The following is a 19,601-nucleotide window of genomic DNA, read 5'->3' on the forward strand; positions in this document are numbered from 1 at the left end:
TTAGTAACATCGATTATGACAGTTTATTGTCCACACTGTGTACACATCTATATGGAAACAAAACGGAAGCCTATTATTTTGCAAAGTGCACCTCCTTGGAGTAGAATATCGGTATATGAAACTGTGAAACAGAAAATTGCATAACTTAGATGAAGCAGTAGAACTAAGAGATTTCAAGAGTTTCAGCATCATTGACTTGCTTGTGTCTTCAGTAAACATATTTTCCAAAGCTGTTAATTTTCGAGGCTGTAAAATTCACTGTATCGTATTCGGAAATTCAGTGTAAAAGTATTCGAAAAATTCACTGTACCAGTATTCGAAAGTCACCGTATCAATATTCAAAAATTCATTGTCATATTCGAAAGTTCACAGTATCAATATTTGAAAATTCACTGTATCATATTCGAAAATTCACTATCATGTTCGAAAATTCAATGTATCAGTATTGGAAAATTTACTGTCTTATTCGAAAATTTACTGTATCAGTTTTCGAAAATTCACTGACTGTATTAGTATTCGAAAATTCACTGCATCATTATTCGAAAATTCACTGTATCAGTGTTCGAAAAATTCACTGTATCGGTATTCGAAAATTCACTGTATCGGTATTCGAAAATTCATTGTATCAATATTCGAAAATTTACTGTATCAATGCAGTGAATTAATTTTCGGTAATTCACGGTATCAGTTTTCGAAAATTCACGGTATCATATTCAAGAATATGGTGTATCAGTTTTCGAAAATTCACATTTATCTTATTCACCGCTAAACTTACAAAGCTGACATCTGTAGTCTTATTTCTTAGGATCATTTTTTTTCCTTTGTGACGAGCATTGATGGAAAACATATTAGTAGTTACCCCATGAATTGACAGTCAAGTTTTCACATATAGGCACTTTCGTTTTGGTTTCAGTAATGAACGCTGTGAAATACTTTTGCAGTAGATGCTTCAGAATCCCGAACTAGGAAGATGAACAAAAATGTCACAAGACGTTTATCTGGAATGAATGTTCGTGAAAAGTCATATCAATTTATGTAAGTGATCTCGTACTTGTTTTGTAATTACAGTGCTCCATCAATTGTGTAATTAGGTTTTCTTTTAAGTCCACCGGAGATTATTATTCCTTCGCCTAGATTATTAGTTCATGTTTTAAGCAAAAAAAAGAAAATATTCCGTTTTAAAAGGTGTTTGGATTTCCCAGTACGCAAAACTCTCTTCCCATTCTTTTTTAACATTGACAGATAGGCATTTAACTGTGGCATTAATATAAATTGATTTTAGATAGCCTTTTTTGAACGGTTTGTTTTTCTTTTATTTAGTTCTGAACTATTTGCATTCTATGCGCGCCATTGTAGCATAAGGAATTTTGCATGAAAAAAATTGAAAGAGTAACAAAGATTGATTGAACGAATTTTTAGTCCATATTTGTCAGATTTTTGGTATGGTTTTTATACCTTGGAAAGTTAGCTATACATTTCTTCAGGTTTTGAGCTTAGTATGACTTTGTAACAATTAAAAGCAGCTATAACTATCATGAAAGTCCCTTTTACTTTACCCCCTTTCATATTCTATTTCTTGCATCCTACTTTCCACCCTCTCATAACAATTGACGCATAGTGCAACTGCGATTTTTCCCCTGTTACACCTTTCAAACCTATTTACTGTCAGTTTCCATTTCATCAGTGAATGACCTCAAAGGCGTCAGCGCTTGGCCTTTGGCCACAATTCTGTAGTCTATTGTACTGTCATGAAAGGAAATATGATTTCTTAGATGTTATTGTCGGTGCCATATGGTTGCCCGAAATCCGGATATGGCTGCCTTTACTGGGGTGTGGTTTGCCTGAATTGAAGTCTTGTTATCCTGAAAACTGGTGTGATTGCCCTGAAACTTTGCAAAAGGGATTGTCTGCATCGTTAACTCGTTGGAATAGACTGGGCCATCCCCTGTACTCTTCAATTTGGAAACCATCGAACCTTTCCCATTTTCACCCAGTTACCTCCCCCTCTCTCTCTCTCTCTCTCTCTCTCTCTCTCTAGTATCACAAATTGAGGGACCCATCGTCGAATCCGGAACTCTCTCTCTCTCTCTCTCTTAAATTAAGGGGCCCTAAAATACTTCACGCCTCAGTTGCCGTAATCAAGGAATTATATACCTTGCTAGTCGACTGTTGTGGGTGGCAGCTTTGTAGGCCACAGGGAGGAAAAGAGTAAGGAGGGGCGTGATGTTCATCTTTCCGTCAAAACACATATCAAAACATGATGGCTTTTAGATAAGCTCTGAATTTCTTTTAGAAATAATTTTGGATGCGGTATGAACTGCATAGGTATTTTGTTTAGGAATGAAATATCTCTTTCTAATGAAACTGTGTTATCGTGTTGCAATTCTCTCTCTCTCTCTCTCTCTCTCTCTCTCTCTCTCTCTCTCTCTCTCTCTCGTTAATTAACTGGTTTTTATTATAATTAGCCTCGCTGATTTCAAGTAAAAAAGAAATATTTTTGTATAAATACATTTTTACATGCACCAGTGAAGTGGTTTTCCTGTTGGAATTTTGCCTCTCCCGGAATTACTAATGAACTAACTTTTATTGCAATCTTACCTTTGATTTACGAATAAGGAGAAAATAAAAATATTTTTCGATTTAGAAATGTGTTCACCTTTACTATGTTCGGTGTGGGGGGGGGGGGTCGGTGTTCCAGAAGGGACAAGGTAGCTTGGGGGAACTGCCGGTGTGTTTGTGTTGTGTGTGTGTGTGTCCGTGCAATTGTGGTGCCCTGACGTCCTTCACACAAGCGGTTGACGACTTAAAGTGGAACTATCCAGGAGGCCACTCTTAAATCCCCCCCCCCTCTCTCTCCCTTCCCTCCCTCCCTCCTCCTCCTCAAACCACTCCCGCCCCCATTGCAGCATTGCCACAGCCACCGCCAATAGTGTTCCCATAAGAGGAGAAAAGCTGGCCAACTAAAATGCTGTCGATTTAGCTTTTTCCTTTTTTATTTATAGTATATATTGTTTGTGTGGAAAACAGTTTATAAATTGCTTAAATTGTAATTTAAACTTAGTTCTTTACCTTATTACATTTTTCTTGTATGTATGTATTTTTATGGTTTTATGGTTACTTTGGTTTTCTCCGCATTTTATTTTTGAAAAAAAAATTATTTTTAATTTTCTGGACGTGGGTTGTGGACGAGTGTCCAGTTTTTATCACTTAAGGATTTGTTAGTAACGTAAGTCAAAGGAACTATTATTATTATTATTATTGTTATTATTATTATTATTATTATTATTGGCCAGCCAGTAAAGTGTAACCATCAAGGAAATGCTTTAAGCATCGTAGAGGTTGCATTTATCTGGTCGGGAATATTGCAGAAGCTTCTAATTACCCATTTGTTAAGCTTACAAAATGCAAATTCTTGAATTACCATAAAAATAATCCCATTCTGCTCATGTTGAGCTTCAGTTTCCTGTGTTTACCGTCTTTGACCCTTTATTATTAGTTAACCCCTCATTCGGTCAGAGAGAAAAATAACTTTCCTAATCAAGAAAATAACTCGTGACACTTCAGCCAGATGGCGGATGTAAACAGAAAATGAGTCACTCTTTCGGTCAAGATGCTCAGCCTTGAATAAGCTGCTAGACATAAAAACTGATGAAGTGCGGTGCGTCGATTCTGGTGTTCATTGTGTGTGACATCGAAGTAAGTGCATGGCGTAATTAGAATCACATAGTATTTGTTTAGGTGTAAAGCCCAAGTCCAGATTGCCCAGGTTTTGCACGGAAACCTTCCCGTTGCGGGGAAGAGCTTTTGCCCAGTTCGAAATCCCAAAGTGAATAATTGGCCCAGGAGAGTTTGTTTTAACTCACAATTATGGAAGTAGAAAATAATATTTAATTCTTGCTTACTTGATATAGATGTTTGTCATTGATACTGTGCAAGTGTCTTCACAACTCCTTTGGCCATTAATGCAGGTTTCTCTAAACTAAAAAAAAGAAGGGCATTACAGAGAAAAAATATTTTGTCTCTCTCTCTCTCTCTCTCTCTCTCTCTCTCTCTCTGACAACGACAACTACGTTCTTTCCACTGAGATTGCCGAAGTCTCTTTCCGAACAATAGGAATTCATTATGCCATTGAATGCGTTAATGAACACCAATGTTTAGGTGCTGCTTTTGTCCGGCCGTGCGAGTTAATGGTTGCGTATATTTTTAATTGACTATTGGGAGGGCTTTGTTACTTTTTTTTCTAATGGTTTCATTGTGCTGATTTTGGAAGTGCTCTGTAGTAGTGGTCATCGATGCTTAGTTCGCCTTCCTGAGAGAGAGAGAGAGAGAGAGAGAGAGAGAGAGAGAGAGAGAGAGAGAGAGGGAGATTAGATTTTGGGGGGGTGTTAAAGACTAGTTTGAGCCGTAATTATGAATATATGATTGTATCTTGTTTTGTTAAGTCATCTTCGTCATCATCATTGAACCACTTATCGTATATATCTTTTTTTTTCACGTCCTTTTCTTGAACCATTCATTGTTATTGTAATTTTTAAGTCACACTATGAGCATGTTATTTCCTTAGTTATTCACTTTCACCTGACCATGTCTCATTCATAATAACTTGTTCATTCAAAAATTGGGTCCAAAATAAAAAAAAAAAAGTTTAAAGAGTTCCCATTTCAAAAAAAAAAAAAAAAAAATAGACAAATTCTACCTTTTAAACTTTTCATATGTTTAGCTAGAAAGTTCTTGTTAAATTAAGCCGGGGATATGCAAGGTCGGGGCTCTGCTCTTAAAGCAGCTGTAAGATAGAAACGTTTTCTGGCATTCGTCTGCTGTAATATTTGGAGTAAACGTTCCTTTCCTTTAAGTAATTAATTTTAAATTGCTCTTCACTTGAAACTATGGACTGAGATAAATATTTCCAGCCTGGTACAGTTTCCACAGTATTCCCCCTCCTTGTACAGAACTCCTGTCCCTTTTTTTAAATTATTTAATTGTTTATTATTATTATTATTATTATTATTATTATTATTATTATTATTATTATTATTATTATTATTATTATTATTATTACAATGAAAGAGTTTTGCCGTAGCACAATAATAAAAAGGTTTTGTGTATTCCTGTCGTCTTTGTGAATAAGATTTAATATTTTGTTCGGGGAGAGCATTCTATTTCCTGTCGTCGTGAAGTAAAGGACTTTTCATTTAAAGATAAATAAATAAATATATTATTATTATTATTATTATTATTATTATTATTATTATAAGTAGTAGTAGTATATAAATATTATTAATAAAAGTAGTAGTAGTAATAGTAGTACTAGTACTCTTTTTGGGAGAGGGTGTTCTACTTCCTATCGTCGTGAAGTAAATGACTTTTCATTTAGAGGTAAATATATTATTATTATTATTATTATTATTATTATTATTATTAATAGTAGTAGTAGTAGTAGCAGCAGCAGTATCAGTATCAGTACTCTTCGTGTTGGTGAGGGATTCTTCCTCCTACTTTGGGTGCTTCGTCGTTGGTGGGGGGTTTCACGGATGGATGATGGCTGTATAGAATGTCGCTTTTTATAGAACTCTGCGTTGTCGTCTCTCTCTCTCTCTCTCTCTCTCTCTCTCTCTTGTGGTATAGTGAAGATTTATTTGGAGAGAGAGAGAGAGATTTCCGCCCCTCACATGAAAGGATTTTTTTTCTTTACTTACATCATCCGAGTTTTTAGATTCCGCTAACATGAATGTATGTCATGTAGTTTTCTCTATGGTGCACGTTAGTAAATCTCACAATAATAGTTATGTTCTGTACTCGTAATCATTACCATCATTATCTTCATATTCATGTTTTTATTTAGCTCTGTTCCTGTGCTTTGGTTTATAGAAAATTTATTTTATTTTGGTTTTATATTGAATTTTATCTTTTAATTGTACCGCAGTTTAGTCTTCTTTTCCGTTGCTTGGTATACTGTACAAGTAAAATTAAATGAGTTTTTTCTAGGACAGTTGGAATAATTTATTCTTCGTATTTATTCTGGGGAGCATGATTAATGAGGCTTTTGTTAATTACTGTATTTAAATTCTGAAATAGCGTATTACACGCTACTTTCATACATACGAACTTGTATCGTATTTAGATTTAGTAGTCATGTTGTATAAAAAGTTCCTCCCAATGATTTGATATAATTTAACTACTCTTCCGTCTACTCCGTCACCTTATTTCCGTGTTCCCCGGAGTGATGATAGCGCCGTCAGTGCAACTCATGATTTGCACTGTAGGCATTACATAAGGTTCTTTGCAGCGTTCCTTCGCCCCTTAGCTGCAACTCCTTCCATTCGTTTTACTGTACCTCCGTTCATATTTTTCTTCCATCTTACTTTCCACCCTCTCCTAACAATTAGTGCAAATGCTGGGTTTTTCTCCTGTTACACCTTTCAAACCTTTTTACTGTCAATTTCCGTGTCAGTGCTGAATGGCCTCATAGGTCCCAGCGCTTGACCTCTGGCCTGAATTTTACGTTCTATTCGTATTTCCGCGTTGACCATACAACGACAAGCAACGGCAAACGCCAAAGGCCATTTGGACACCCACAGACAGAGGCAGGCGGACCTGGATGATTTGGTCTATCCCCAAACTCTATTGAAGAAGCACGTTCAGGTCGTCCCGTAACCATATAGACTCGTCAGGCTGTCTGTGCGCGTTCAGACGGTTATTTAGCTCCTTTCAGGGCAGCTTTTGAGGTTTTTATTTTTTTTTTTATTTCATGGATTGGGGCCAGGCTCATCACTCTTACGATTATGTCATTATGGATGCAGTATTTTTTCTTTTATAGTGCTGTGGATGTTTTATTCGTTAAGAATAGTGTAGTGCATGCGAGATACGAGGTGAAGTGAGAAATAGCATGTACTCTGAAGTATCTGCAGGGAAATATATGGATAGTAATAATGATTGAGTTATTGTTAAAACCAAAACAAAACAGTATGCAAAATACATAACATTATAAACATAACCTACATAATATTTCTTGTAATTATATGGCAACGGCAGCAGGAATCCAAAATATTGACTATATTGAGGGAGATGTTTTGTTTTATGAATAATAATCGCTTTTGACAAGAGAATAATTTCACGTTGATGCTTATGACATTGTCTGCTATATTATTATTATTTATTATTATTATTATTATTATTATTATTATTCTCGTTGTGTAGCGTTCGTATGATCAAGCCAAAAGGTCATTGACTAGGTATTCCTCTTTGCAATAGAATATTCTATATAAAGTTTTCAGCTATATTATTATTATTATTATTATTATTATTATTATTATTCTCGCTGTCCAGCGTTCGTATGATCAAGCCAAAAGTTCATTGACTAGGTAATCTTCCTTGAAGTAGAATATTCTATATAAATTTTCCAGCTGTGTTATTATTATTATTATTATTAATTTTATTCTCGTTGTGCAGCGTTCGCATGATCAAGCCAAAAGGTCATTGACTAGGTAATCTTCCTTGTAGTAGAATATTCTATTTAAAAAAAAAAGTACAGTAGAACTCTGTTTAGCGAAATAGATGTAAGGAATACGTGTTGTCGAGATTAAATTTTTGGTGGAGAACCTGGCGGTACACGAAAGTTTATCCTGAACAGATTGAGGCTGTAGGTGGTGTGACCCAATAAATAACATTATTTGCTGATCAAGGGAAAAAGTGGCCCATGGTCCATTCATAGTTTGTTTTACATTTTTTTGTATAGCAGCTGCAGAACTGATTTTCTTTTCGTGTTTAATAATCGTTGAGAATCTGACATTATACGATGTCATATTTTCATTTGATCCATCTTATTGGGGGAAAAAGCATTAAGGATAAGTTATATGACTGATATGCCAAAAAAATATATTTTAAATATTCCAAATTAATCACGAACGCTTGTTATTTGTTATTTTAATTATTGATACACCAGTCGCAATAAAACTCACATCTTCTGTTTCCGTGTATGTTTATATTGGAATAAAAACATGAAATGTGATGGGCGCAATTATAAAATCTTTGAATCGGCCTTTGATGTTTAAAGAGGTGCGCCCAGATGTCATGCATTTTGTCTCCGTGATGTGAAACCTTCGATTTTCATGTTGTGTCAGGTAGACATAGAATTTAAAAAAAAGGGGGGGTGGGGAGATCTTTTGTGCCTTCAGCGTCTGGCTGTGTTCTTCTCTTCCGTTTTCTTTGTACATGGGTCCAGTAGCCCAGTATTTTTGTAGAGGCAAGTCTATGGCTTCCTTCAGGGTGAAGCACCCCTGTCAGTGTTTTCCCTCTTCTGTTCTGTTTGTTTATTTTCGGTTTTGTTTTCAGGCATTGCTGACCCTTTAGGAGAGTTGGGTCCTCCAATCCATTGGCTATATATTAAATTATGACTGTTTATTTACTCAAAGATTGAAGCGCACAAGAATCTCCGTGTTCGTATTCTCGAAATGAGTCACTTTTACAGTACCTCTGTTCATATTCTCTTTCCTCCATCTTGCTTTCCACCCATTCGTAACAATCGTGTCATGTGCAGCTAAAGAGTTTTCCTCCTGTTATATCTTTCAAACCTTCTTACACTATTTCCATTTCAGCGCAGATTGATCTCACAGGTCCCAGCGCTTGGCCTTTGGCCTAAATTTTATATTCCTTTTCATTCCATTCGAAATGAGTCACCTCCGATCTCCAGCCGAGTTTATAAATGCGAGGAATACTTCTTATTTTCGCAGAACACGGACCACCGTCGAGAGAGAGAGAGAGAGAGAGAGAGAGAGAGAGAGAGAGAGAGAAAGGGGAGGGGGAAAAAGCTTCCATTATGCGTATGCACGGTTTTAGGAGGCAATTCGAGTCTGTGGGTGGCGTGCGTGCGTGAATTTGTGGGGAGATTAAGGAAGACGGCCGTAACGTGTCTCCTTGGTCGGGTTAGTGGATGTCGCGCACGGTCGTTTCATGTCGGTCAAGGTGATGCTGTTGAAGTTAATGCTGTTCGGGTCTCTCTCTCTCTCTCTCTCTCTCTCTCTCTCTCTCTCACACAAGGTACTTGGTACCTACCCACGCATTTAAGAGGAAATGTCATTTATTCAATGACTGTTACGTAGTCGCTCTGTTACATCTACGAATCAGTGTTTCCGCTTTACCGAGAATGTAGAGCATCTCCCAAGTATCCCAACGGAAACGGATCGAGAAGATACCGGGTGGTTTATTCAGGAAATGCGTAGGGAAGGCGATGCAGATCGGCAAGTGATGACGTTGGAGCTTCCCAGGAGGGGAATCGTGATTTGCAGGTTCATTTGGTACTTCATTTTACTTGGCGCTTTTTTTGTGTGTGAGTGCTTAGAAGACAGGAGACTACCTTGTTGCTGTTAGTGTTCGTTAATGTTTGTTGCTTTTTGTTAAAGAACGCTAGAAATACGTACAAAGAAAGACATTGCAGAAACAACAAAGGTCTTCGTAGTGACATAGGGTTTGTATGCACCAAATGAATGGAAGCCGGATATAGCGAAAGTTATGAGAGAGAGAGAGAGAGCGTCTAGACGTGGGAGAGAGGGGGTTGTGATGGGTGGAAGCCCCAGAATGGAGGAGGAGGGGGAGGAGGTAGGATGAGTTCTTCTTGGGGAGGAAAGTGAGGGGAGACTGGAGGGCCAAGGAAGGGGAGAAATGACTCAGACGCCTGAGGGGAAATCCTCAGGTTTACGTCTCTCTTCCCAAAATGCTTCGTTTCTTCGGGAGGGGAGGAGAAGGGCTTCTCAGGCTGTCAGTGTAGAATGTTGGTCGTCGCTCGTACATTCACTTAACTATATGTTTGTAAAACGCCGCTTAATTTTCTCTCTTAAAATATAATTGATTATTTCTGTCCCCATGAAGGATTTGTTACATTTTTTTTTTTTTTTGGTGGAAATTGAAGAGACGCCAAACTGGGGAAAACAGTGTCATGTGTGTATTCCACCCTACCGTATTTTCATTGAGTTGCACTTCAATTTTCAATTTTTTCCTCGCCGTGCGGCGACATGGCCATGGTACATCGATGAACGAAACAGCAGAGAAAAGTCAAGGGTTGGCCGAGGGAGGCCGCTTTGGTGGTGATGGTGGTGGTGGTGGTGGTGTTTGGTTGGCAGTCAAGTGACAGAGGTCCTAGCCTTCGAGTCCCTTACTGGCGCACTCGCCCGTTCTTACATAGATATACACTTCATACACATAAACAACCATACACTTCTACACGCGCACGAACGAAATTCCGTCAGTGTATGAGGTGATGGGTTTGTATGCGAGGAAGCTCGGAAGTCGTCGAGTGTTAAGTGTGAGGTGGGGAGAGAAGAAAGACTCTTGAGAAAAGAGTCGAAAGAACAGTTATCGCAAAGGTCGCGGTTGTAGAGTATGTGTTGGATCGCTCTGCCATGCCATCCATTCACTGCTCTCGGTCTCGGTGCCTTAATAGTGCCGCTTTATCGGGGTGTGTGCATGCGTGTGTCCGTATTCTGAGTGTCGTTTTGGAGATATGAAATACATTCAGTGCCTAAAAGATAAAAGAAGATTTGACGTTCGTGGGTAGTGGGGTGGTGGAGAAAGTGCCGTGATGGGAGTGAAGGACGGACGTTGGGTACCTCTGGCGAGCATTTTGTTCGTTTTAATGTCGTCCTTAAAGTGATGACCTTTTATGGGAGAAGTGGTGAAGCATCGAGTGGCCTCTCTCTCTCTCTCTCTCTCTCTCTCTCTCACCAGAGGTATTTTTGATGGAACCATTTGCCCACAAGGCATGCATAATGTTTTGGCAGTGAACTTGTGTGAACGTTGAAAAGCCAAGAGTCTGTCCGTTAGGTTCATCTTGTAAAGACATCTTCAGTGGCCGTGGTGATGCCACGGGTTAAGGGGGACTCCGGCAGTGCCACAGTGCCTCGGCAGTGAGTGCCTTGCAGTTCCTCTCCCGCGCCTCATCCTTCTCCTCTACCTCTTTCGGGAAAAGAACTGTGGGAGTTTCCTCGGGGAATTTCTCACCGCCTTTGGAAAATGGCAGATTTTTATTTTTACCCCGTTCTCTCTGTAAATAACGAAGTTTTTTATGTGAAAGAAAAACCTTTTTAATGTTTTTTGAAATTGGTGTTGTGGTTTTGGAAAAATAAGTCTCAGGATGTTGATTCATATTTTAATGAATTTGAAAACACCAGAGTTAGAGTGATTCTGTGGGAGTGTCGCGAAGGACTTGAAAATATTTGCAGCATTAATTTTTTGAGAGTTTAGGGCATTGAGACCATCAGAATCCTGGTGTATGTATACATGTATAAAGTGCACGATTAGGAAAGCTGTTCATGAAATGTTTTAACTTTATACGTTTCGCCTAAAGACTGTATAATGAGACACTTCGTCTAAACACCCTATAATGAGTTGTAATAACTAAGTAATACTCGCTGTTAATTTCTGGTTCCGGAATAGGGTGCATTGTATTTTGGGGGGAGACCAACTATGGCCCCTTAGAAAACCGCTAAAAAAAAAAAGCACACGCCTGAAAAATAAGTTAAATTGAAGTAACAAGTGACTCCGACGAGTTGATGTCCGTACCATTGGGAAGTCCGCCGTGACATTTCCATTTTCCGGCGGCACATCTCTTTCTGGAGGAAGAAGTAATTGACTAGGGGGGGAGTCCCATGACCTGGGTTGCGTGAGTTATCTGGTGTAGGGTTCGCCGGGGGGGAGGGGTAATTTTTTTTTTTTTTTTACTCTGTCAGGGAAGGGATGATGTACACTCGCCAACGCCCCTGTTCGTCCCTAGTTTACTGTAGTGAGTTAAGGTTGTGTGTGTGTGTGTGTTTGTGTGAGGGGGAAAAAAATTGTTAATAATGTGCATCTTCGTTCCCCACATGGACTGACGTAACAAATTCATGCCATTGTAATTCGTTTTATTTGTGTGATCAGATGTCAAGTAAAGGACCAATAGTAATGGTATTGATTGTAAGTGTAATTACATGAGTTATTTTTCACGAATTACTAGTAATCAGAATGTTCTGACTTTAACGTAAAGACGAGGGAAAGGGAAATTAAAGTGAATAAATTGTCTTATTACCTTAATTACAAATTTTTAGAGAAGTTCTATCAACTGTCTCAAACTGACTCACGCAATGATATGGACTTTAGTACTGTTGGGATGATCAAAACGCAAGTCTAACCTTTTGCAAAGTAAAATGTTTTCATTAGGAGGGCTTGCTCAAACATTCGAAAACATCGGCATCGGGACGAATAGGTCAGAAGCGTGTTTTTCCGTTATAGAAAAGTCCGTTCATTTAGTTGTTGAATGAAATATCCGGCAGTGTGGGAGGAAGACTCCAGCCTGGGTTACACTATACTGCACGTCTTATAAATTCAGGAAATTGTTAAACGTTCTCTCTCTCTCTCTCTCTCTCTCTCTCTCTCTCTCTCTCTCAAATTATTGTCGTTAAGAAGAATACATTTTCTGGTCTTATTTTGTGTGAGCGGGGAAACTGATGGACCTTGAAGATTAGTTAGAGAGAGAGAGAGAGAGAGAGAGAGAGAGAGAGAGAACGTGCTGGCGAATCTCTTTTAAGGTTAAGTGTCATCTGAAATTCCTTAGAATGCTCTTTTTGGCCAGACTGTTAGGAAATGTTTAGGCAAACACTGCCCAACCCAATCTCTCTCTCTCTCTCTCTCTCTCTCTCTCTCTCTCTGATTAACATCTCAGAATCTTTCTGACTTTCACACTGTGTTTAAGAGAATTTTAACGTGAAAGTTGAAATTCTGGGAAAGAATGAAGTCATCATCTCATGTTTTCATCAATATGTACCTACATTTATCCGAAGATATTTTTAAAAGATGAAAATATATCACCTTTTTCCTTTGTATGTCAATTATGTATACTTGTAGTTTCTGTGTACACCCAGAATTCCATGCATATCAATACTGCACGCTGTATATGAATAATTTTATGACAACATAGTTCGCTTATATGCAGACACTCTTACTATTGGAGTTTCTCGTATGTTGACGGATAAAATTAATATCCAGTTCATTCTGCCGCTGGAAACGAGTGCTTTGTGTCACGCCGGTGTTTTGCATATTTCATTTGATACCATTACCCGATATGCATTTATGCAGCGTTCCTTTGTGAATGATTTTGTTTAGGCCGTGATCAAAAACAAGGCTCTATTTGCGCTGTTTGTGTTGTCTTTGTTTGTCCGAAAAATTGTGTTCCTTTGAACAGGCGGTCGTACGTACAACTTCCGGAGTTGCGACGGGCACAGATAATTTCGTTGAATAAAAGTTCATGATGTTAAAGAAGAAGAAGAAAGGGTGTTTTAGATAATATGCTGCTGCTGCCGATGCAAACATTAATCTTTGAATGGTTTAGATAATATGGTCTCTCTCTCTCTCGATCTCTCTCATTAATCTCTTGAACCAAAGTAATGAGAATTGTATGATGCTGATAACTATAAAGCATTTTTTGAAGTCTCTCTCTCTCTCTCTCTCTCTCTCTCAAGTGAACCAAAGTAATGAGAATTTGTATGCTTAAAATGCTGATAACTTAAAGCATTTTTTGAACTCTCTCTCTCTCTCTCTCTCTCTCTCTCTCTCAAGTGAACCAAAATAATGAGAATTGTAATATGCTTAAAATTATGAAGCATTTTTACTCTCTTCTCTCTCTCTCTCTCTCTCTCTCTCTCTCTCTCTCTCTCTCTCTCTCTCTCTCTCTCTGTTTAAAGTTAGCCTAAGCAATGTAAATTGTATTGTGCTGAAAACTATAAAATATTTTTTGAAACTGTTTGCGAGCTTTCTCTCCCTCTCTCTGAATTGACCTCGGCAATGTTAATTGTCCGAGTGTTATTTTTCAATTTTTTTTCCATACGGCATATTGACAACATTATAAAATGTTGTGTGAATGTAAATCCCCCACATTATGCGCTGTTACGTACATTGTCATGTGATTTTAACGCATGCTGATAAATGTTATCCGTCATGTGATTGTAACACGTGTTGATAAATGTTACCTTGTGGCCGTAGCGATTTGCAAATTAGACATGATTGCCCTAATTTTTCACTGTCCCATCCCGTGATGTGTGTCGCTTGTTTTCTGTTTCACGGATAACTAGATGATGCTTATGATTTTCGTTATAATATAATCACCAATATGATTATTCGGGGTTATTTGTTTAGGTAAAAACACAAGAACATTTTGAACAGTGCGTAACGGGTGACATAATTTATACAGCAAGGCGAGTTTGTACAGATATTATTATTATTATTATTATTATTATTATTATTATTTATTATTATTATTATTATTATTATTGTCCGTGTTTCATATGGAGAAGTAGTAGAAATGCACATGACTAGACCTTTTTTAAGCTCTACCGACGAGAATACGCAAACGATTAAGCAATCATTAGATTAACAGTTGCTAACGAACAACCCCTAGATATTGGTTTCCATTTCTGTTGAGTATACAGTACGTTTATTCATATACGTATAGCATTCAAAGGACAAGCGGGAGGTTCAGCGTAGGCAAACAAAACCATTGCATATCTGTCAGTCACACACCGCGTGCACTATCGTTTATCCGCGCGTGTGATGGTGTTTTTTGGGAGTGGTGGTGTGATTGTGGGGTTGCTCTGCCGCTCCCTCGTGAAATTTTGATTCTTATTATGCCATTGATTTAGCCCTGGTTTTGTGGCCCTTTGTACTGTTTGCTTACTTTACCGTGTGTGTGCAATATTCGTATGTGATGGCACGTATACTTTTTTTTTTATTTTTGTTTATATTTGCATGCGTGTATGCACACTTGCGTACATTTGGAGAGAGAGAGAATGTTGAAGTAATTCGGTCCAACACTATTGATGAATTTGTCACAGGAGAATATATATTTGTTATCCATAAAGAGGCTTCATCACTTGAACCGTTCTGTTATAACTAATCACTACTAGTGTTACTGACAGCAATTGTAATATTAATTTTGTTTTGTAACCGATGGGAATAGTCTTAACAGTGACCAAAAATAAGTGCTGTAATCGATGTGCCATGGGGCAATACTAAAACCAGCACTGATAGATTTTCAAAGTAACGGTTATCGCTTTCAGAACAGTGATAGTCGTGGTACACATTGTGAAGGATTTATATTTTATTTTTATTACTTTTTTTTTCGACAAGTCGAAAACTGTGTTGCTGATATTATTTAGAAGACATACACGCGTATGCGGTGTTTTGAAAGTATATTATTTGCCGAAATTGTAATGTGTAGAGAGAGAGATTTGGGGGGGGGAATACGGACTTTGGATTGGTTCTGCTATTGTTCTTCTTAGCAGTTACCGACAGGAATGGGAATCCGGTGTAACTGAAACCTGGGGGTCATCTTCAGATAGATAGGAGTCTTATCATATTGTTATGAATGTCACTAATCATATAGTAAATAGAACAGGACCAAGAACTGTTCCTTGTGGGACACTTGATAAGACTTGGACCGGTTTGGCTAGTGCCCCATTAGCTGATACCTGAAGCAAGGCTTTCATAGATTCATCCCCGTAAGGGGGCAATGTCGTCAGTGCACCTTACGCGGTGGTAGGCACTACTAAATGTTCTTTGCATCGTCACTTAGGCCCCTAGCTGCAGCCCCTTTCATTCCTTTTACTGTACCTTCATTCATCATCTCTTTCTTCCGTTTTACAATTGATTCACAGCGCAACTGCGTTGGTTTCCTCCTGTTACACCTTTCAAACCTTTTTACTGTCATAGGTCCCAGAGCTTGACCTTTGGCCTGAATTCTACATTTTATGCTGCTCTATTCTATTCTGTAGGTTCATCTATTCGCTTTTCTATTTTGAGTTTGCTTGATTCCAACAACATTGCAGGGAAGCGATGTGGACCAACCAGCTGTGAGTAATTTCTGAGAGTGTCTATGATCTAGACCAGGTGCGGCGGAGTAAATTCTGAGATTATCGATTTCCTTTTCGATCGTCTCGTCCGTTATGTTTATATCTCGCAGTGTCAGGGATCATGGCCGCTTAGGTCGGAGAATATACTTAGATAAAACATTTATTTTGTGACTGTCTGCGCCTGAATGTACGGACGGGTATTTCGCTGACGAAATTTCGAAGGTTTCCTTTGATGATGTGAAAGGGACAGTTTACTCGTGGGGTGGAGGAGGTCGCTCTTCATTTTTTGAAGTTTGCGCGTATCATCATCATCATTATTATTATTATATTATTATTATTCAGAAGATGAACCCTATTCATATGGAATAAGCCCACGGGGGCCATTGAGTTGAAATTCAAGCTTCCAAAGAATATAGTCTTCATTAGGAAGAAGCAACAGAGGGTAATGGGAAATACAGAAAAAGGAGATAATTTATTGTAAAAACAGATGTAGTAACAAATTAATGCATAAATAAAAATGTAAGTAAAATATTAAATTAAAGGTTGATTTGTGTTATCAGTAATTCTGAGAGAATGGCTTGAGTTCGACAGCGTTGACCGTAGAATGTGAAGGATTCTTTTTGTGTGTCGAAGCATGCCTGGGAGATTTTTCATATCTCGGATAGAAATTGTCTAACTCTTATTAAACATTTGAGTTGATGGTTTCAAGGTTTTCAGTATCATGCAGTGATGATTATTGCCGCCTTCATTGGATTGCGCGTGCTTCGTAGCAATTGTTATATTTTGTAGATGTGACACTTTTCGGTTAAACTGTTAAATGTTTTAGCTGTATTATAAAGTTAGTCAGAAGGTAGAGCCTCGATAACCAAGTCGGTTAGAGCAGCAGCTTCGGACTTCATAGAGGTCTGTGGCGCAGGTTCAAATCCGCAGCCAACCGGTCAGAGAGGCGGACTTTGCTATCCGTGTAGACACCCCGGGATTATGTATGTAATCAACGGATAGGTTTGCTTAAAAGCAAACGGGTGTTACAGACTAATACACATACAAACAAAGCCACTCCAACATCTAAAAACATAACAGACACCTCACACGTCTCGACTGTCGACCTAACCACGCAACAACTTCTCGCTGCTGCGAGAAAGGGCGCTGGTGACTGGTATAATACATGTACATATGCTACCGGGGTCTAAGCAATGACAGGCAGGGCAGCCGATCGAGACTACGGTCTATCCCCAAAAGCCAAATCAAAGTCCTTCAAAAGAAGGCATCGTGCTTAACCCATACAAATGGGGGGAAGAGCACGTTAAAAGAAGAATAAAGTTAGTCAGAAAGGTCCCGGGACATTTTTGACTGATGGCTATATTGTCCACTTCACTCAGATTATCTGAACTGTAGTGTGGGAGGAGCCGATATGTTAAGATGCTGAGGTTCAATTCGGTTTCACGGGCTACCTAAAATGAGTCTGTCTTATCGTTTGATCTAGATAATATGTTTTTGTATTTGTATGTAAAATATTAGATAACGTCCAGTTCAGGACGATCCAAATGACGTTCAGTAAAGGCAAGATTATAATTTTTCTTCTTACAACTCTCTTCTTAAAATAGCGATGCTTGCCATCCTACTCTTGATTGGTTGGAAACCCTAGATATTTGCAAATTGGAAAAAATGAGAGCTTAGCTGTTCCTGGTTGTCGTCACTGTGTATGTGTGTACGTATGTAAGAGTGGAATGGTAGTGTAGGGGCGATTAACTGAGGGCGAGGATAGGGATGGCGCGACAGCAGGATTGTGGGAGGGTGTGTGGGTTTTAGGTTGGAGAAGAATGGTTGAAAATTTTATGGGATTGGGCGAGTGATGTCGGCAGAGAGAGAGAGAGAGATAGCGAAAAAGGAAAATTCAACTGAAATTTAATTGATAATGTTGATAATAAGATGAGACAATATTTTATTGATCGCCTGCCAAGAAAGAGTGTTGTTCCTGGGGATATCTTCAGCACCAGGGTTATATATATCATCCAGTCATCGTTATGTGGCGTATAGATCGAAGTCTCTCTCTCTCTCTCTCTCTCTCTCTCTCTCTCTCTCTCTCTCTCTCTCTCGGAGAGAGGGAGGTGTTTGCGCGCGCAATGGAGTTTTAGCACATTTTTAAATGGAATGTCACTGACCAAAGGTTGGTCATCCAGAAAGCTAATTTCCGGGGAAATGGCTCCCTTGCTCGGTTTTAGCCGCTCCACTTTTTGAAAATGAGAATTTAACTGGTCAAATTGATTTGCCGCATAGGTTTCTCTGCTGGAATGGAATTAGATGTTAAGTGTAATGGAAAAGTAGAGTTAGTTCTCGATGTCGTGCTTCGTGCCATCTTGTCAGGTGTCGTCTTACTTGGCTTTTTTTTTTTTTTTTTTTTTTTTTTATACCGTGTCATATCATAAGATGTACATTGAACGTAATATAATGGGTCTTTGACACGAGAGAGAGAGAGAGAGAGAGCCATGGATTTTTTTTTACTTTTTCATGTACTTCTTTTTGAGATTTTTTGAATTTGCACTCTCCAGCTATGTAAATGGTTATATACATGTCAATAAATTTGTTGGTTTATTTGTGGTTTAACGAATATTACCATTGTTGATGGGTCACGTGTGACATTTGCCTTCATGATTTCAAGTTGTAGGTAGTTGTTTACCGGGGGCCCTAGTTTTGAATGAATGCGTCTTTAGTCATCAGAGAAGCATTTAAAACCTGGCCCTAAAGGAGTAGCCTAATTTCGAAGGCGATGTGGCTGTGGAAACATGAGGAGTGGTATACATTGCTGTACACCACTGTGTTTCCTTGTGCAGCAATGCCTTGTAGGCTTTTCATTCTTCTACTCTATTGTGTGAAGTGCTCCCAATTCCCTGGACGACATTGTGTGACGCTGAAGAAATTGAAGTCTCTTATCAGGGATGTAACATTTTGAGACTCGGTTGCAGAGAATCCATTATAATGGGAAGAATTGCTGTTGGAAATCTTGGATATTTTTTTTCTGACAATATCTGGAATCCATTGTAACTTTCAGCTTCATGTCACGGAGCTTGTTTTTCATTTATAATTCAGTTGACACTCTCTCTCTCTCTCTCTCTCTCTCTCTCTCTCTCTCTCTCAGTCGAAGTCCTCGACAAAAGTATTCTTAACAAAGATATACCTTACCGCCACCAGATGATTTAGTCTTCAGTCTTATTTATATGTCTTATTTGTATCTTTAAATTGAGAATTTTATCCTCTTGATACTTAAAAAAGTGTAAGGCGTCAATCCCCGGTGAATTAGCCTCAGCAAATTTAAATGACAGGTGTTTTTATTACTCTGGCAGTGTACAAAGGAAATGGTCATCTGTGACTAAGAAGTGTAAAAGGCGTTTGTCATTTGAGTATTATCTGGGCCGGAAACGACACTCGAGACCCTCTCACGAACTCCTAATGATTGCCAGGCTCCGGGTATTTAATTTAGGTCTAGGAACATGCTGGTCGTGAATTGTTATTCTTATCCCTTTTTCATAAATGTATTTGTTCTTCGTGGTTATTTATGGTATGGTTTTCTGTTTGTAACTTTTTTACCTGGGTATTATTTTCTGATGTCTAGGAACTTGTTAATTTTTTCTACTGATTATTTATCTGTATGATTTTCTATTTTTAACATTTTTTTTTTTACTTTGGCATTATCCTCCGATATCTAGGAACTTGCTGAATTGTTATTTCTATCCC

The 19,601-nt window shown here is 38.4% G+C and overlaps 1 protein-coding gene across 13 annotated transcripts in view; it reads left to right on the plus strand.

The window, feature by feature from the left end:
• The window catches only part of gus (gustavus), a 306,026-nt gene that overhangs the window by 234,206 nt on the left and 52,219 nt on the right, over positions 1-19,601 (plus strand). The window contains exon 1 of one of the 13 annotated variants that reach the window (XM_067085775.1): positions 956-1,035. The exons of the other annotated variants lie outside the window; for them this stretch is intronic. Within the exon in view, the coding sequence (XP_066941876.1) occupies positions 971-1,035 (65 nt within the window). The 5' untranslated portion in view covers positions 956-970. Of the gene's footprint in view, positions 1-955; positions 1,036-19,601 lie in introns of those variants that run through there. 13 annotated transcript variants of the gene reach the window in all.

Source organism: Macrobrachium rosenbergii, chromosome 42 (assembly GCF_040412425.1).
Source record: "Macrobrachium rosenbergii isolate ZJJX-2024 chromosome 42, ASM4041242v1, whole genome shotgun sequence".
Lineage (NCBI taxonomy): Eukaryota > Metazoa > Arthropoda > Malacostraca > Decapoda > Palaemonidae > Macrobrachium > Macrobrachium rosenbergii.